Genomic DNA, 16,695 nt, shown 5'->3' with positions numbered 1-16,695 from the left:
CAAGCCTGGACTTTGTCATGTTAAGCCTGGTCTTTGCCATGTTAAGCCTAGGCTCTGCATGTTAAGCCTGGTCTCTGTCAGGTTAAGCCTGGTTTCTATCATGTTAGTTATGACTGTGTTGTTATCTTCAGTGTTATCATACTTGTAATCTGCTTCGATTGTAAAGTTTTTGGTTGTTATGTGTGGTTCCAGTGGTTCACAGTCACTGTACATATCTTCAGCAGGAGCGAGCACTCAAGGATTAGTATACTGGCTGGTTGTGTTATTATGTTACTAATCTGCAACTGGTTCATGTGTGAGCCAGAATAGAACCTTATCTTCCCCCACACTTGTTGTTCATCTCGTCACTGGTGACACATACCCGCCAGGGATTACCTCATGAGGAGAACTCCACAATCGTGGCCACTTCGGCAGTGGCTCACACCTGATCGACAACCTCATCTTCTGGTGTTTACTTTCCATAGATTGAAGAGAGAGAGAGAGAGAGAGAGAGAGAGAGAGAGAGAGAGAGAGAGAGAGAGAGAGAGAGAGAGAGAGAGAGAGAGAGAGAGAGAGAGAGAGAGAGAGAGAGAGAGAGAGAGAGAGAGAGAGAGAGAGAGAGAGAGAGAGAGAGAGAGAGAGAGAGAGAGAGAGAGAGAGAGAGATCGCACTTACTTCAGGCTCCAAGATCCTCAGTAAGTCCTGCTGCAGCTGATGAAGCTCAGGATTTTCCCGCCAGCCGACCACCACATCCTCCAGGGAGTGACGTCTCCTACCTTCCTGTACACTGTGGGCGTCTGTTGGGTTGTGGGCGTCTGTTGGGTTGTGGGCGTCTGTTGGGTTGTGGGCGTCTGGTGCGTTGTGAGTGCACCGAGGGTAGACGATAAGGCGGCGGACATGGTTGACAACCCTGCCATCTCCCCAAACAAGGGGACGTGCCAGGAGGCGACGAAAGCAACCTGACCCACCACCTGCAATGAACACCTCCTGTATATACATCCCTGTAAAGGGAGGGAGTTCTACACTGGTGGGGGTCCCATCACTTGTGAAGTACAGGGAGGGAGTTCTACACTGGTGGGGTCCCATCACTTGTGAAGTACAGGGAGGGAGTTCTACACTGGTGGGGTCCCATCACTTGTGCAGTAATGGGAGGGAATTCTACACTAGTGGGGTTCTGTCGCTTGTACTTTAGAGTAAGGGAGTTCTACACTGATGGGGATCCATTTCTTGTATTGTAGTGGGAGGGAGTTCTACACTGGTGGGGTCCGATCTCTTTTATAGAACAGGGAGGGAGTTCTACACTGGTGGGGTCTCATAACTTTTACTGTACAGTGATGGAGTTCTACAATGGTGGTGTCCCATCACTTATACAGTTCAGGGAGAGATCTACAGTGGTGGCGTCCCATCACTTGTACAGCCTCATGCCCATCTGGATAATGTCTGGCTGACTGATGCCCATCTGGATAATGTCTGGCTGACTGGTACCCATCTGGGTAATGTCTGGCTGACTGATGCCCATCTGGATAATGTCTGGCTGACTGGTACCCATCTAGATAATGTCTGGCTGACTGGTGCCCATCTGGATAATGTCTGGCTGACTGATGCCCATCTGGATAATGTCTGGCTGACTGATGCCCATCTGGATAATGTCTGGCTGACTGGTGCCCATCTGGATAATGTCTGGCTGACTGATGCCCATCTGGGTAATGTCTGGCTGACTGATGCCCATCTGGATAATGTCTGGCTGACTGATGCCCATCTGGATAATGTCTGGCTGACTGATGCCCATCTGGGTAATGTCTGGCTGACTGATGCCCATCTGGATAATGTCTGGCTGACTGATGCCCATCTGGATAATGTCTGGCTGACTGATGCCCATCTGGATAATGTCTGGCTGACTGATGCCCATCTGGATAATGTCTGGCTGACTGGTACCCATCTAAATAATGTCTGGCTGACTGATGCCCATCTGGGTAATGTCTGGCTGACTGGTGCCCATCTGGATGATGTCTGGATGACTGGTGCCCATCTGGATAATGTCTGACTGACTGATGCCAATCTAGATAATATCTGGCTGACTAACTCCTATCTGGATATTGTCTGGCTGACTGATGCCCATTTGAATTATGTCTGGCTGACAGATGCCCATATGGATAATACCTGGCTGACTGATGCCCATCTGGTTAATGTCTGACTGACTGATGCCCATCTGTATAATATCTGGCTAACCGGTGCCCAACTGGATAATGCCTGGCTGACTGATGCCCATCTCGTTAATGTCTGACTGACTGATGCCCATATGGATAATGTCTGGCTGACTGATGCCCATCTGGATAATGTCTGACTGACTGATGCCAATCTAGATAATATCTGGCTGACTAACCCCTATCTGGATATTGTCTGGCTGACTGATGCCCATATGGATAATGTCTGGCTGCCCGATGCCAGTTTCGATGATGTTTAGCTGACTGGTGCCCATCTGGTTAATGTCTGACTGACTGATGCCAATCTGGATAATATCTAGTTGACTAATGCCCATTTGGATAATGTGTGGCTTACTGATGCCCATCTGGATAATGTCTGGCTGACTGATGCCCATCTGGATAATGTGTGGCTGACTGATGCCCATCTGGATAATGTCTGGCTGACTGATGCCCATCTGGATAATGTCTGGCTGACTGATGCCCATCTGGTTGATATCTTCCTGAGTGATGCCCATCTCGATAATGTCTAGCTGACTGATGGCCATCTGGATAATGTCTGGCTGACTGATGGCCATCTGGATAATGTCTGGCTGACTGATGCCAATCTGGACAATGTCAGGATAACTGATGCCCATCTGCATAATGTCTAGCTGACTGATGCCCATCTGGATAATGTCTAGCTGACTGATGGCCATCTGGATAATGTCTGGCTGACTGATGCCCATCTGGATAATGTCTAGCTGACTGATGGCCATCTGGATAATGTCTGGCTGACTGATGCCCATCTGGATAATGTCTGGCTGACTGATGCCAATCTGGACAATGTCAGGATAACTGATGCCCATCTGCATAATGTCTGGCTGACTGATGCCCATCTGGATAATGACTGACTTACTCATGGCCATGTGGAAAATGTCTGGCTGACTGATTACCATCTGGATAATGTCTGGCTGACTAATGCCCATCTGGATAATGTCAGGCTGACTGATGTCCATCTGAAATGTCTGGCTGACTCTTGCCCATATGGATAATGTCTGGGTGACTGATGCCCATCTGGATAATGTCTGGCTGACTGATGCCCATCGCGATAATGTCTGCTTGATAAACACCCATCTGGATGATGTCTGGCTGACTGATGCCCATCTGGGTAATGTCTGGCTGATTGATGCCCATCTGGGTAATGTCTGGCTGACTGATGCTCATCTGGATAATGTCTGGCTGACTGATGCCCATCTGGATAATGTCTGGCTGACTGATGCTCATCTGGATGATGTCTGGCTGACTGATGCCCATCTGGGTAATGTCTGGCTGACTGATGCCCATCTGGGTAATGTCTGGCTGACTGATGCTCATCTGGATAATGTCTGGATGATTTGTGCCAATGTGGATAATGTCTGGCTGACTTATGCCCATCTGGATAATGTCTGGGTGAAAGATGCCAACCTGGATAATGTCTGGCTGACTGAAGCCCATCTGGATAATGTCAGGTTGATTGATGCCAATCTGGATGATGTCTGGGTAAAAGATGCCCATCTGGATAATATGTCGCTGATTGATGGCCATTTGGATAACGTTTTGATGACTGATGCCCATATGGATAATGTCTGGTTGACTTATGCCCATCTGTATGATGCCTACCTGACTGATGCCCATCTGGATAATATCTGGTTGACTGATGCTCATCTGGATAACGTCTGGCTGACTGATGCCCATCTGGATAATGTCTAGCTGACTGGTGCCCATCTGGATAATATATGGGTGACTGATGCCCATCTGGATAATGTCTGACTTACTCATGTCCTTGTGGATAATGTCTGACTAACCGATGCCCATCTGGATAATGTCTGGCTGTCTAATGCCCATAGGGATAATATCTGGCTCACTGATACCCATCTGGATAATGTCTGGCCGACTGATGCCCATCTGGATGACGTCAGGCTGACTGATGCCCATCTAGCTAATGTCTGACTAACTGATGCCAATCTAGATAATATTTGGCAGACTATCGCCCATCTGGATATGGTCGAGCTGACTGATACCCATATGGATAATGTCTGGCGTTCTTATGCCAATTTGGAAAATGCTTAGCTGACTGGTACCCATCTGGACAACGTCTGGCTAACTGGTGCCCATCTGGATAATGTCTGGCTGACTGATGCCCATCTGGTTAATGTCTGGCTGACTGATGCCCATCTGGATAATGTCTGGCTGACTGATGCCCATATGGATTATGTCTGGCTGACTAATGCCCCCTGATTATGTGCTTGACCCATGAATGCTTGTTTCACCCCTGGCTGTGTGCTTGACCTCTGACTATGTGCCTGACTCCTGACTGTGTGCTTGACCTCTGACTGTGTGCTTGCCTTTTGAATGTGTGCTTGACCCCTGACTGTGTGCTTGCCCCCTCACTGTGTACTTGACCCCTGATTATGTGCTTCACCCATGATTGTTTCACCCCTGGCTGTGTGCTTGACTCTGACTGCGTGCTTTACCCCTGACTGTGTGCTTGACCCCTGACTGTGTACTTGACCCCTCACTGTGTACTTGCCTTTTGAATGTGCGCTTGACCCTTGACTGTGTGATTGACCCCTGACTGTGTGCTTGACTCATGAATGTGTGCTTGACCCCTGACTGTGTGCTTGACTCATGAATGTGTGCTTGACCCCTGACTGTGTGCTTGACTCATGAATGTGTGCTTGACCCCTGACTGTGTGCTTGCCCCTTGATTATGTGCTTGACCCATGAATGTGTGTTTCACCCCTGGCTGTGTGCTTGACCTCTGACTGTGTGCTTGACCTCTGACTGTGCGCTTGACCCCTGACTGTGTGCTTGACCCCTGAGTGTGTGCTTGATTCCTCACTGTGTGCTTCCCCCTGAATGTGTGCTTGTCCTCTGATTTTGCGCTTACCCCCTGACTGTATGTTTGACTCCTGACTGTGTGCTTGACAGCTGACTGTTTCCTTGACTTCTGACTGTACGTTTGACTACTGACTGTGTGCTTGACTCCTGACTCTGTGCTTGAAGCCTGTGTTCTTGCCTCCTGACCGTGTGCTTGACGCCTGACTGTGTGTTTGACTCCTGACTGTGTGATTGATTCGTGACAGTGTGCTTGACCCCTGATTGTGTGCTTGACTCCTGACTGTGTACTTGACTCCTGACTGTATGCTTGACTCCTGGCCGTGTGCTTAACCCCTGAACGTGTGCTTTAGCACTCACTATATGTTTGAACTTTGATTGTGTGCTTTCCTCCTCACCCGGTGCTAGACCCCTGACTGTGTGCTTGACCACTGACTATGCGCTTGACCCCTGACTATGTGCTTGACTCTTGAATGTGTGCTTGACCCCTGTCTGTGTGCTTGATTCCTGACTATAAACTTGAGTCCTAACTATGTGCTTGACCCTGACTGCGTGCCTCACCCTTGACTGGCTGCTTGACCCTTGACTCTGTGCTTGACGCCTGACTGTGTGCTTGAAACCTGACTGTGTGCTTGAAACCTGACTGTGTGCTTGACTCCTGACTGTGAGCTTGAGGCTTGATCGTGTGCTTGACCAGTGATTGTGTGCTTGATTCCTGACGGTGTGCTTGCCTTCTGAATGTGTGTTTGACCCCTGATTTTGTGCTTGCCTCCTGACTGTGTGCTTGCCTCCTGACTGTATTTGACCCCTGACTGTTTGCTTGACTCCTGCCCGTGTGCTTGACCCCTGACTGAGTGCTTGACTCCTTGATTTGTGCTTGAACCTTGATTGTGTGCTTGACCACTGAATATGTGTTTGACTCCTGACTATGAGCTTGACTCCTGACTGTGTGCTTCACTCCTGACTGTGTGCTTGACCCTTGAATATGTGCTTGACCCCCTGACTCTGTGCTTGAGTCCTGACTGTGTGCTTGACCCCTGACTGTGTCCTTGACTCCTAACTGTGTGCTTCAGTCCTGACTGTGTGCTTGACTCATGCCTGTGTGCTTGACCCTTGAATATGTGCTTGACCCCCTGACTCTGTGCTTCAGTCCTGACTGTGTGCTTGACTCCTGACTATGTGCTTGACCCCAAACTGTGTGCTTGACCCCTGACTTTGTGTTTGACTCCTGACTGTTTGCTTGACTCCTGACAGTGCGCTTGATTCCTGACTGTGCTTGACTCCTCACTATGAGCTTGATCCTTGATTGTGTGCTTGACCCTTGATTTTGTGCTTGACCCCTGACAGTGTACCTGCCCCCTGATTGGTTGTTTGACCCCTGACTGTATACTTGCCCGTTGAATGTGTGCTTGACCGATAACTGTGTGCTTGACTCCTGACTGTGTGCTTACCCCCAGACTCTGTGCTCGACCCCTGTTTTTGTGCTTGCCCCCTGAATGTGTGCTTGACTCCTGACAGTGTGCTTGACCCCTGACTGTGTGCTTGACCCCTAACTGTGTGCTTGCCACCGACTGTTTACTTGACCTCTAAATGTGTGGTTGACCCTTGACTGTGTGCTTGACTCCTAACTGTGTGCTTGACCCCTAACTGTGTGTTTGCCCCCTGATTGCGTGCTTGGCCGTTGAATCTGAATTTGACCCCTGACTATGTGCTTGACCGCTGACTGTTTGCTTGAACCCTGACTGTGTGCTTGACCCATGACTTTGTGCTTGCCACCTGACTGTTTACTTGACCCCTAAATGTGTGGTTAACCCCTGACTGCGTGCTTGACTCCTGACTGTGTGCTTGACACCTAACTGTGTGCTTGCCCTTTGACTGTGTGCTTAACTCATGAACGTGTATTTGACCCCTGACTATGTGATTGACCCGTGACTGTTTGCTTGACTCCCTGACTGCGTGCTTGGCCACTGACTGTGTACTTGATTCCTGACTCTGTGCTTGCCTTCTGAATGTATGCTTGATCCCTGATCTTGTGCTTGCCCCTTGACTGTTTGCTTGACTCCTGACTGTGTGTTTGACCCCTGACTCTGTGCTTGACCCCTGACTCTGTGCTTGACTCCTGACTCTGTGCTTGACCCCTGACTCTGTGTTTGACCCCTGACTCTGTGCTTGACCCCTGACTCTGTGCTTGACTCCTGAGGGTGCGCTTGACCACTAACTGTGTCCTTGACCTCTGAGTGTGTGCTTGAGTCCTGACTGTGTGCTTGACCCCTGACTGTGCTTGACCCCTGAATTTTTGCTTCACTCCTGACTGTTTGCTTGACTCTTGACTTTGGGCTTGACTCCTGACTCTGTGCTTGACTCCTCATTGTGAGCTTGACTCCTGACTGTATGCTTGACCCCTGATTGTGTGCTCGACCCCTGGCTTTGCACTTGCCCCCTAATTGTTTGCTTGACCGCTGACTGTGTACTTGCCCCCTGAATGTGTGCTTGACCCATAACTGTGTGTTCACTCCTGACTGTATGCTTGACCCCTGATTGTTTGCTTGACCGCTGACTGTGTACTTGCCCCCTGAATGTGTGCTTGACCCATAACTGTGTGTTCACTCCTGACTGTGTGCTTACCCCCGACTTTGTGCTTGGCCCCTGTTTTTGTGCTTCCCCTTGAATGTGTGCTTGACTCCTGACAGTGTGCTTGATCCCTGACTGTGTCCTTGAACCCTGACTGTGTGTTTGACTCCTGACTGTGTTTGACCCCTGTATGTGTGCTTCACCTCTGAATATGTGCTTGACTCGTGACTATGTGCTTGATCCCTGACTGTGTACTTCACTCCTGGATGTTTGCTTGACACCTGACTGTGTGCTTGACTCCTGTGTGCATGACCCCTGACTTTGGGCTTAACCCCTGACTTTGTACTTGCCCCCTGAATGTGTGCTTGCCCACTGACTGCGTGCTTGCCTCCTGAGTGTAGGCTTGACCCCTGACCGTGTACTTGACCACTGATTGTGTGCTTAACTCCTGACGTTGTACTTGTCTCCTGGATGTTTGCTTGACTCCTGACTTTGTGTTTGACTCCCGACTGTGTGCTGGAATCCTAACTATGTGCTTGACCCCTGACTGTGTGCTTGACACCTGACTGTGTGCTTGACACCTGACTATGTGCTTGACACCTGACTGTGTGCTTGACTCCTAACTTTGGGGTTAACCCCTGGCTTTGTACTTGCCCCCTGAATGTGTGCTTGCCCACTGACTGCGTGCTTGACTCCTGAGTGTAGGTTTGACCCCTGACCGTGTGCTTGACAACTGATTGTGTGCTTAACCCCTGACGTTGTACTTGCCCCATGACTGTGTGCCTAACCCCTGACTGTGCTTAAGTCATGACTGTGTGCTTGACCCTTGACTGTGTACTTGACTCCTGACTGTGTGCTTGACTCCTGCCTGTGCACTTGACTTCTTACTGTGTGCTTGACCCCTGACTTTTTGCTTGACTCCGACAGTATGCTTGACCCCTGACTGTGGGCTTGACTCCTGACTGTGAGCTTGACCCTTGACTGTGTACTTGACTCCTGACTGTGCGCTTGAGTCCTGACTGTGTGCTTGACTTCTGAATGTTTGCTTGACCCCTGACTGTGTGCTTGGCTCCTAGCTGTGTGCTTGACCCCTGACTCTGTGCTGGGCACACGTGTCCTTCATAACATGTAGAGGCCACACGTGTCCTTCATAACATGTAGAGGCCACACGTGTCCTTCATAACATGTAGAGGTGCACGTGTCCTTCATAACATGTAGAGGGCACACGTGTCCTTCATAACATGTAGAGGGTGCACGTGTCCTTCATAACATGTAGAGGCCACACGTGTCCTTCATAACATGTAGAGGGCACACGTGTCCTTCATAACATGTAGAGGGCACACGTGTCCTTCATAACATGTAGAGGCCACACGTGTCCTTCATAACATGTAGAGGCCACACGTGTCCTTCATAACATGTAGAGGTGCACGTGTCCTTCATAACATGTAGAGGGCACACGTGTCCTTCATAACATGTAGAGGGCACACGTGTCCTTCATAACATGTAGAGGGTGCACGTGTCCTTCATAACATGCAGTGTGCACGCGTGTCCTTCATAACATGTAGAGGGCACACGTGTCCTTCATAGCATGTAGAGGGCACACTTGTCCTTCACAACATGCAGATGGCACACGTGTCCTTCATAACATGTAGAGAGCACACGTGTCCTTCATAACATGCAGAGGGCACACGTGTCCTTCATAGCATGTAGAGGGCACACGTGTCCTTCATAACATGTAGAGGGCACACGTGTCCTTCATAATATGCAGAGAGCACACGTGTCCTTCATAACATGTAGAGGGCACACGTGTCCTTCATAACATCTATAGGGCACACGTGTCCTTCATAACACTTCATAACATGTAGAGGGCACACGGGTCCTTCATAATATGCAGAGAGCACACGTGTCCTTCATAACATGTAGAGGGTGCACGTGTCCTTCATAACATGTAGAGGGCACACGTGTCCTTCATAATATGTAGAGGGCACACGTGTCCTTCATAACATGTAGAGGGCACACGTGTCCTTCATAACATGTAGAGGGCACACGTGTCCTTCATGACATGTAGAGGGCACACGTGTCCTTCATAACATGTAGAGGTGCACGTGTCCTTCATAACATGTAGAGGGCACACGTGTCCTTCATAACATGTAGAGGGCACACGTGTCCTTCATGACATGTAGAGGGCACACGTGTCCTTCATAACATGTAGAGGTGCACGTGTCCTTCATAACATGTAGAGGGCACACGTGTCCTTCATAACATGCAGAGAGCACACGTGTCCTTCATAACATGTAGAGGGCACACGTGTCCTTCATAACATGTAGAGGGCACACGTGTCCTTCATGACATGTAGAGGGCACACGTGTCCTTCATAACATGTAGAGGCCACACGTGTCCTTCATAACATGTAGAGGCCACACGTGTCCTTCATAACATGTAGAGGCCACACGTGTCCTTCATAACATGTAGAGGGCACACGTGTCCTTCATAACATGTAGAGGGCGCACGTGTCCTTCATAACATGTAGAGGGCGCACGTGTCCTTCATAACATGTAGAGGGCACACGTGTCCTTCATAACATGTAGAGGGCACACGTGTCCTTCATAATATGTAGAGGGCACACGTGTCCTTCATAACATGTAGAGGGCACACGTGTCCTTCATAACATGTAGAGGGCACACGTGTCCTTCATAACATGTAGAGGGCACACGTGTCCTTCATAACATGTAGAGGGCGCACGTGTCCTTCATAACATGTAGAGGGCACACGTGTCCTTCATATAGGACACACATCACTTTCCGGCATGTAGTAAGGTCCTGTAGTAAGGTCCCCAGGACAGTTGCCTGACTAGGACACCTTGTTGACTCACCTGCGTCCCGCGTGGACCCGTCTGGTGAGGCGGGAGCGCCACAGCCCCTGCCAGGGAGGTGAGCTGTTGGGGCAGGGTGGCCTGCCAGCCGGACACATACATGGAGACACACGACGCTCCACAACCACGCCAGCAACAGCTTCTCTAGTGACCGTTGGACGCGTCTCATAATGACTTCAATATTTCTCAATAATAACTTGCATCATCGTCGTACGTCATATAATTTCTACTAACATACGTGACACAGACACGACCACATGTGTGGAATGTGATGTACACAAGTGCTCCAGATCAGCCGTACATGATGACACTCCACACCTGACCTCACTCAGCCACCTCCCGCCGCGACCCACACAGGAAAACCTGGGAGGAAATATCATCAACCACGCTGGTGTACCCCGAGGCTACACCCTCCCTCCCACACACCACCCCACACTATAACTATGGCACCAGGTACACCCAACACTATGCACATAATCATGGCACCAGGTACACCCCACACTACACACATAACTATGGCACCAGGCACACCCCACACTATACACATAACTAGGGCAAAAGGTACACCCCACACTACACACATAACTATGGCACCAGATACACCCCATACTACACACATAACTATGGCACCAGGTACACCCCACACTACACACATAACTATGGCACCAGGTACACCCCACACTACACACATAACTATGGCACCAGATACACCCCACACTACACACATAACTAGCACCAGGTACACCCCACACTACACACATAACTATGGCACCAGATACACACCACACTACACACATAACTATGGCACCAGGCACATCCCACACTACACACATAACTATGGCACCAGGTACATCCCACACTACACACATAACTATGGCACCAGGTACACCCCACACTATACACATAACTATGGCACCAGGTACACCCCACACTACACACATAACTATGGCACCAGGCACACCCCACACTACACAGATAACTATGGCACCAGGTACACCCCGCACTACACACATAACTATGGCACCAGGCACACTCCACACTATACACATAACTATGGCACCAGGTACACCCCACATTATACACATAACTATGGCACCAGGTACACCCCACACTATACACATAACTATGGCACCAGGTACACCCCACACTACACACATAACTATGGCACCAGGTACACCCCACACTACACACATAACTATGGCACCAGGTACACCCCACACTACACACATAACTATGGCACCAGATACACCCCACACTACACACATAACTATGGCACCAGGTACACCCCAAACTACACACATAACTATGGCACCAGGTACACCCCACACTACACACATAACTATGGCACCAGGTACACCCCACACTACACACATAATTATGGCACCAGGTACATCCCACACTACACACATAACTATGGCACCAGGTACACCCCACACTACACACATAACTATGGCACCAGATACACCCCACACTACACACATAACTATGGCAACAGATACACCCCACACTAAACCCATAACTACGGCACCAGGTACACCCCACACTACACACATAACTGTGGCACCAGATACACCCCACACTACACACATAACTATGGCACCAGGTACACCCCACACTACACACATAACTGTGGCACCAGGTACACCCTACATTACACGCATAACTATGGCACCAGGTACCACACACTACACATACCGATGGCACCAGGTACATCCCACACTACACACATAACTATGGCACCAGGTGCACCCCACACTATACACATACCTACGGCACCAGGTACACCCCACATAACTATGGCACCAGGTACCACACAATACACACATACCTATGGCACCAGGTACACCCCACGCTACACACATAACTATGCCATCAGGTACACCCCGCACTACACACATAACTATGGCACCAGGTACACCCCACACTACACACATACCTTTGGCACCAGGTACACCCCACGCTACACACATAACTATGCCATCAGGTACATCCCACACTTAACACATGACTATGGCACCAGGTACCACACACTACTTACATAACTATTGCACCAGGCACACCCCACACTACACACATAACTATGGCACCAGATACAGCCCACACTACACACATAACTATGACACCAGATACACCCCACACTACACACATAACTATGGTACCAGGTATACACACACACCTGTGGCACCAGGTACACCCCACACTACACACTTAACTATGGCACCAGATACACCCCACACTACACACATAACTATGGCATCACGTACCCCACACTAAACACATAACTATGGCACCAGGTACCAAACGGTACACACATAACTATGGCACCAGATACACCCCAAACTACACACATAGCTATGGCACCAGGTACACCCCACACTACACACATAACTATGGCACCAGGTACACCCCACACTACACACATAATTATGGCACCAGAAGCACCCCGCCCTACACACATAACTATGGCACCAGGTACAACCCACACTACACACATAACTAAGGCATCAGATACACCCCACACTACACACATAACTATGGCACCAGGCACACCCCACACACACACACACATAACTATGGCACAAGGTACACTCCACACTACACACAAAACTATGGCACCAGGTACACTTCACACTACACACAACTATGGCACAAGGTACACCCCACACTACACACATAACTATGGCACCAGATACACCCCACACTACACACATAACTATGGCACCAGGTACACCCCACACTACACACATAACTATGGCACCAGGTATACCCCACACTACACACATAAATATGGCACCAGGTACACCCCATACTACACATATCTATGGTATCAGGTACACCTTACACTAGACACATAAATATTGCACCAGGTACACCCCACACTACACACATAACTATGGCACCAGGTACACCCCACACTACACACATAACTATGGCACCAGGTACACCCCACACCACACACATAACTATGGCACCAGGTACACCCCACACTACACACATAAGCTATGGCACCAGGTACACCCCACTACACACATAACTATGGCACCAGGTACACCCCACTACACACTAACTATGGCACCAGGTACACCCCACACTACACACATAACTATGGCACCAGGTACACCCCACACTACACACATAACTATGGCACCAGGTACACCCCACACTACACACATAACTAGGGCACCAGGTACACCCCACACTACACACATAACTATGGCACCAGGTACACCCCACACTACACACATAACTATGGCACCAGGTACACCCCACACTACACACATAACTATGGCACCAGGTACACCCCACACTACACACATAACTATGGCACCAGGTACACCCCACACTACACACATAACTATGGCACCAGGTACACCCCACACTACACACATAACTATGGCACCAGATACACCCCACACTACACACATAACTATGGCACCAGGTACACCCCACACGACACACATAACTATGGCAACAGGTACACCCCACACCACACACATAACTATGGCACCAGGTACACCCCACAACTACACACTTAACTATGGCACCAGATACACCCCACACTACACACATAGCTATGCCACCAGGTACACCCCGCACTACACACATAACTATGGCACCAGGTACACCCCACACTACACACATAACTATGGCACCAGGTACACCCCACACTACACACATAACTATGGCACCAGATACACCCCACACTACACACATAACTATGGCACCAGGTACACCCCACACTACACACATAACTATGGCACCAGATACACCCCACACTACACACATAACTATGGCACCAGGTACACCCCACACTACACACATAACTATGGCACCAGATACACCCCACACTACACACATAACTATGGCACTAGGTACACCCCGCACTACACACAAAACTATGGCACCAGGTACACCCCACACTACACACATAACTATGGCACCAGATACACCCCACACTACACACATAACTATGGCCTGAATGTGTCTGTACCTGAGTGTGTCTCTTCCTGTGTGTGTCTGTTCCTGAGTGTGTCTGTACTAGAGTGTGTCTGTTCCTGAGTGTGTCTGTACCAGACACCTGTGTGTGTCTTTATCTGAGTGTGTCTGTACCTGTGTGTATCTGTACCTGTGTGTTTCTGTACCTGTGTGTGTCTGTACCTGTGTGTTTCTGTACCTGTGTGTGTCTGTATCTGAGTGTGTCTGTACCTGTGTGTGTCTGTACTTAAGTGTGTCTGTACCTGTGTGTGTGTCTGTCTGTACCTGAGTATGTCTGTACCAACGTGTCTGCACCTATGTGTGTCTGTACTAAAGTGTGTCTGCACCTAAGTGTGTCTGTACCTGTGTGTCTGTCTGTCTGTCTGTATCTGAGTGTGTCTGTACCTGTGTGTGTGTGTGTGTGTGTGTGTGTGTGTGTGTGTGTGTGTGTGTGTGTGTGAATCTGAGTGTGTCTGTACCTGAGTGTGTCTGTACCCCTGTGTGTCTGTACCTGAGTGTGTCTGTACCTGAGTGTGTCTGTACCCCTGTGTGAGTGTCTGTACCAAAGTGTGTCTGTACTTAAGTATGTCTGCACCTGTGTGTGTGTCTGTACCTGAGTGTGTCTGTACCTGAGTGTGTCTGTACCCCTGTGTGAGTGTCTGTACCAAAGTGTGTCTGTACTTAAGTATGTCTGCACCTGTGTGTGTGTCTGTACCTGAGTGTGTCTGTACCTGAGTGTGTCTGTACCCCTGTGTGTGTGTCTGTCCCAAAGTGTGTCTGAGCCTATGTCTACCAAAGTGTGTCTGTAAAAAGTGTGTCTGTACCTGTGTGTGTGTCTGTGCCTGAGTGTGTCTGTACCTGAGTGTGTGTGTACCTGTGTGTGTGTGTCTGTACCTGAGTGTGTCTGTACCCCTGTGTGTGTGCGTGTGTGTCTGTATCTGAGTGTGTCTGTACCTGAGTGTGTCTGTACCCCTATGTGTGTGTCTTTACCTGAGTGTGTCTGTACCAAAGTGTGTCTGTACCTATGTCTGTACCAAAGTGTGTCTGTACCTGAGTGTGTCTGTACCCCTATGTGTGTGTCTTTACCTGAGTGTGTCTGTACCAAAGTGTGTCTGTACCTATGTCTGTACCAAAGTGTGTCTGTACCTAAGTTTGTCTGTACCTGTGTGTGTATGTACCTGAGTGTGTCTGTACCTGAGTGTGTCTGTACCCCTGTGTGTGTGTGTCTGTACCTGAGTGTGTCTGTACCCCTGTGTGTGTGTGTCTGTACCTGAGTGTGTCTGTACCAAAGTGTGTCAGTACCAAAGTGTGTCTGTGCCTAAGTGTGTCTGTACCTGTGTGTGTGTGTGTCTGTACCTGAGTGTGTCTGTATCCCTGTGTGTGTGTCTGTACCAAAGTGTGCCTGTACCTACGTATGTCTGTACCTGTGTGTGTGTGTGTGTGTCTGTACCTGAGTGTGTCTGTACCTGAGTGTGTCTGTACCCCTGTGTGTGTGTCTGTACCTGTGTGTGTCTGTACCTGATTGTGTCTGTACCAAATTGTGTCTGTACGAAAGTGTGTCTGTACCTGTGTGTGTGTGTGTGTGTGTGTGTCTGTACCTGAGTGTGTCTGTACCTGAGTGTGTCTGTACCCCTGTGTGTGTGTGTCTGTACCTGTGTGTGTCTGTACCTGATTGTGTCTGTACCAAATTGTGTCTGTACCAAAGTGTGTCTGTACCTGTGTGTGTGTGTGTGTGTGTGTGTGTGTGTGTGTGTGTGTGTGTGTGTGTGTGTGTGTGTGTGTGTGTGTGTGTGTGTCTGCAAGGGAAGCAGCCAGTGCTCCACTCTGCAGGGGAAGTATCAAGTGCTCCACTCTGCAGGGGAAGCAGGCAGGAATGAATAACTTCCCCTGTAACTGCTCTTACCAGAGAGCAGTAACTTGATTGTCCTTCCAACCGTCGACTATATTTCCCCCAGACCAGTTGAGGGTAAGGTATGCTTGTGGTGGATGACAACATTTCCCCCAGACCAGTTGAGGGTAAGGTATGCTTGTAATGGATGACAACATTTACCCCAGACCAGTTGAGGGTAAGGTATGCTTGTAATGGATGACAGCATTTTAGATAATGTCCTTCGTCTTCATCACATCTTCCAACAACTGGAGTTGTTGGTGTCCCAGGATGATGCATGTGTGGCTCCTTCCTTCCTGCCTGCAGTGACTGACTCCTCCCCAGTAAACACAGTTCCAGGCTTTAGATTT

The 16,695-nt window shown here is 49.3% G+C and overlaps 1 protein-coding gene across 1 annotated transcript in view; it reads right to left on the bottom strand.

The window, feature by feature from the left end:
• LOC139757973 (uncharacterized) overlaps window positions 1-10,809 on the bottom strand; it is a 56,184-nt gene extending 45,375 nt beyond the window's left edge. The window contains exons 1-2 of the mRNA XM_071678910.1: window positions 10,483-10,809; window positions 655-950 (exon numbers count right to left, since the gene is read on the bottom strand). Of these exons, the coding sequence (XP_071535011.1) occupies window positions 655-950; window positions 10,483-10,651 (465 nt within the window). The 5' untranslated portion in view covers window positions 10,652-10,809. The remainder of the gene's footprint in view (window positions 1-654; window positions 951-10,482) is intronic.
• Window positions 10,810-16,695: the final 5,886 nt, after the last annotated feature.

This window comes from Panulirus ornatus, chromosome 29 (genome assembly GCF_036320965.1).
Source record: "Panulirus ornatus isolate Po-2019 chromosome 29, ASM3632096v1, whole genome shotgun sequence".
Classification (NCBI taxonomy): Eukaryota; Metazoa; Arthropoda; class Malacostraca; order Decapoda; family Palinuridae; genus Panulirus; species Panulirus ornatus.
This window is presented reverse-complemented; position numbering and strand designations above follow the sequence as displayed.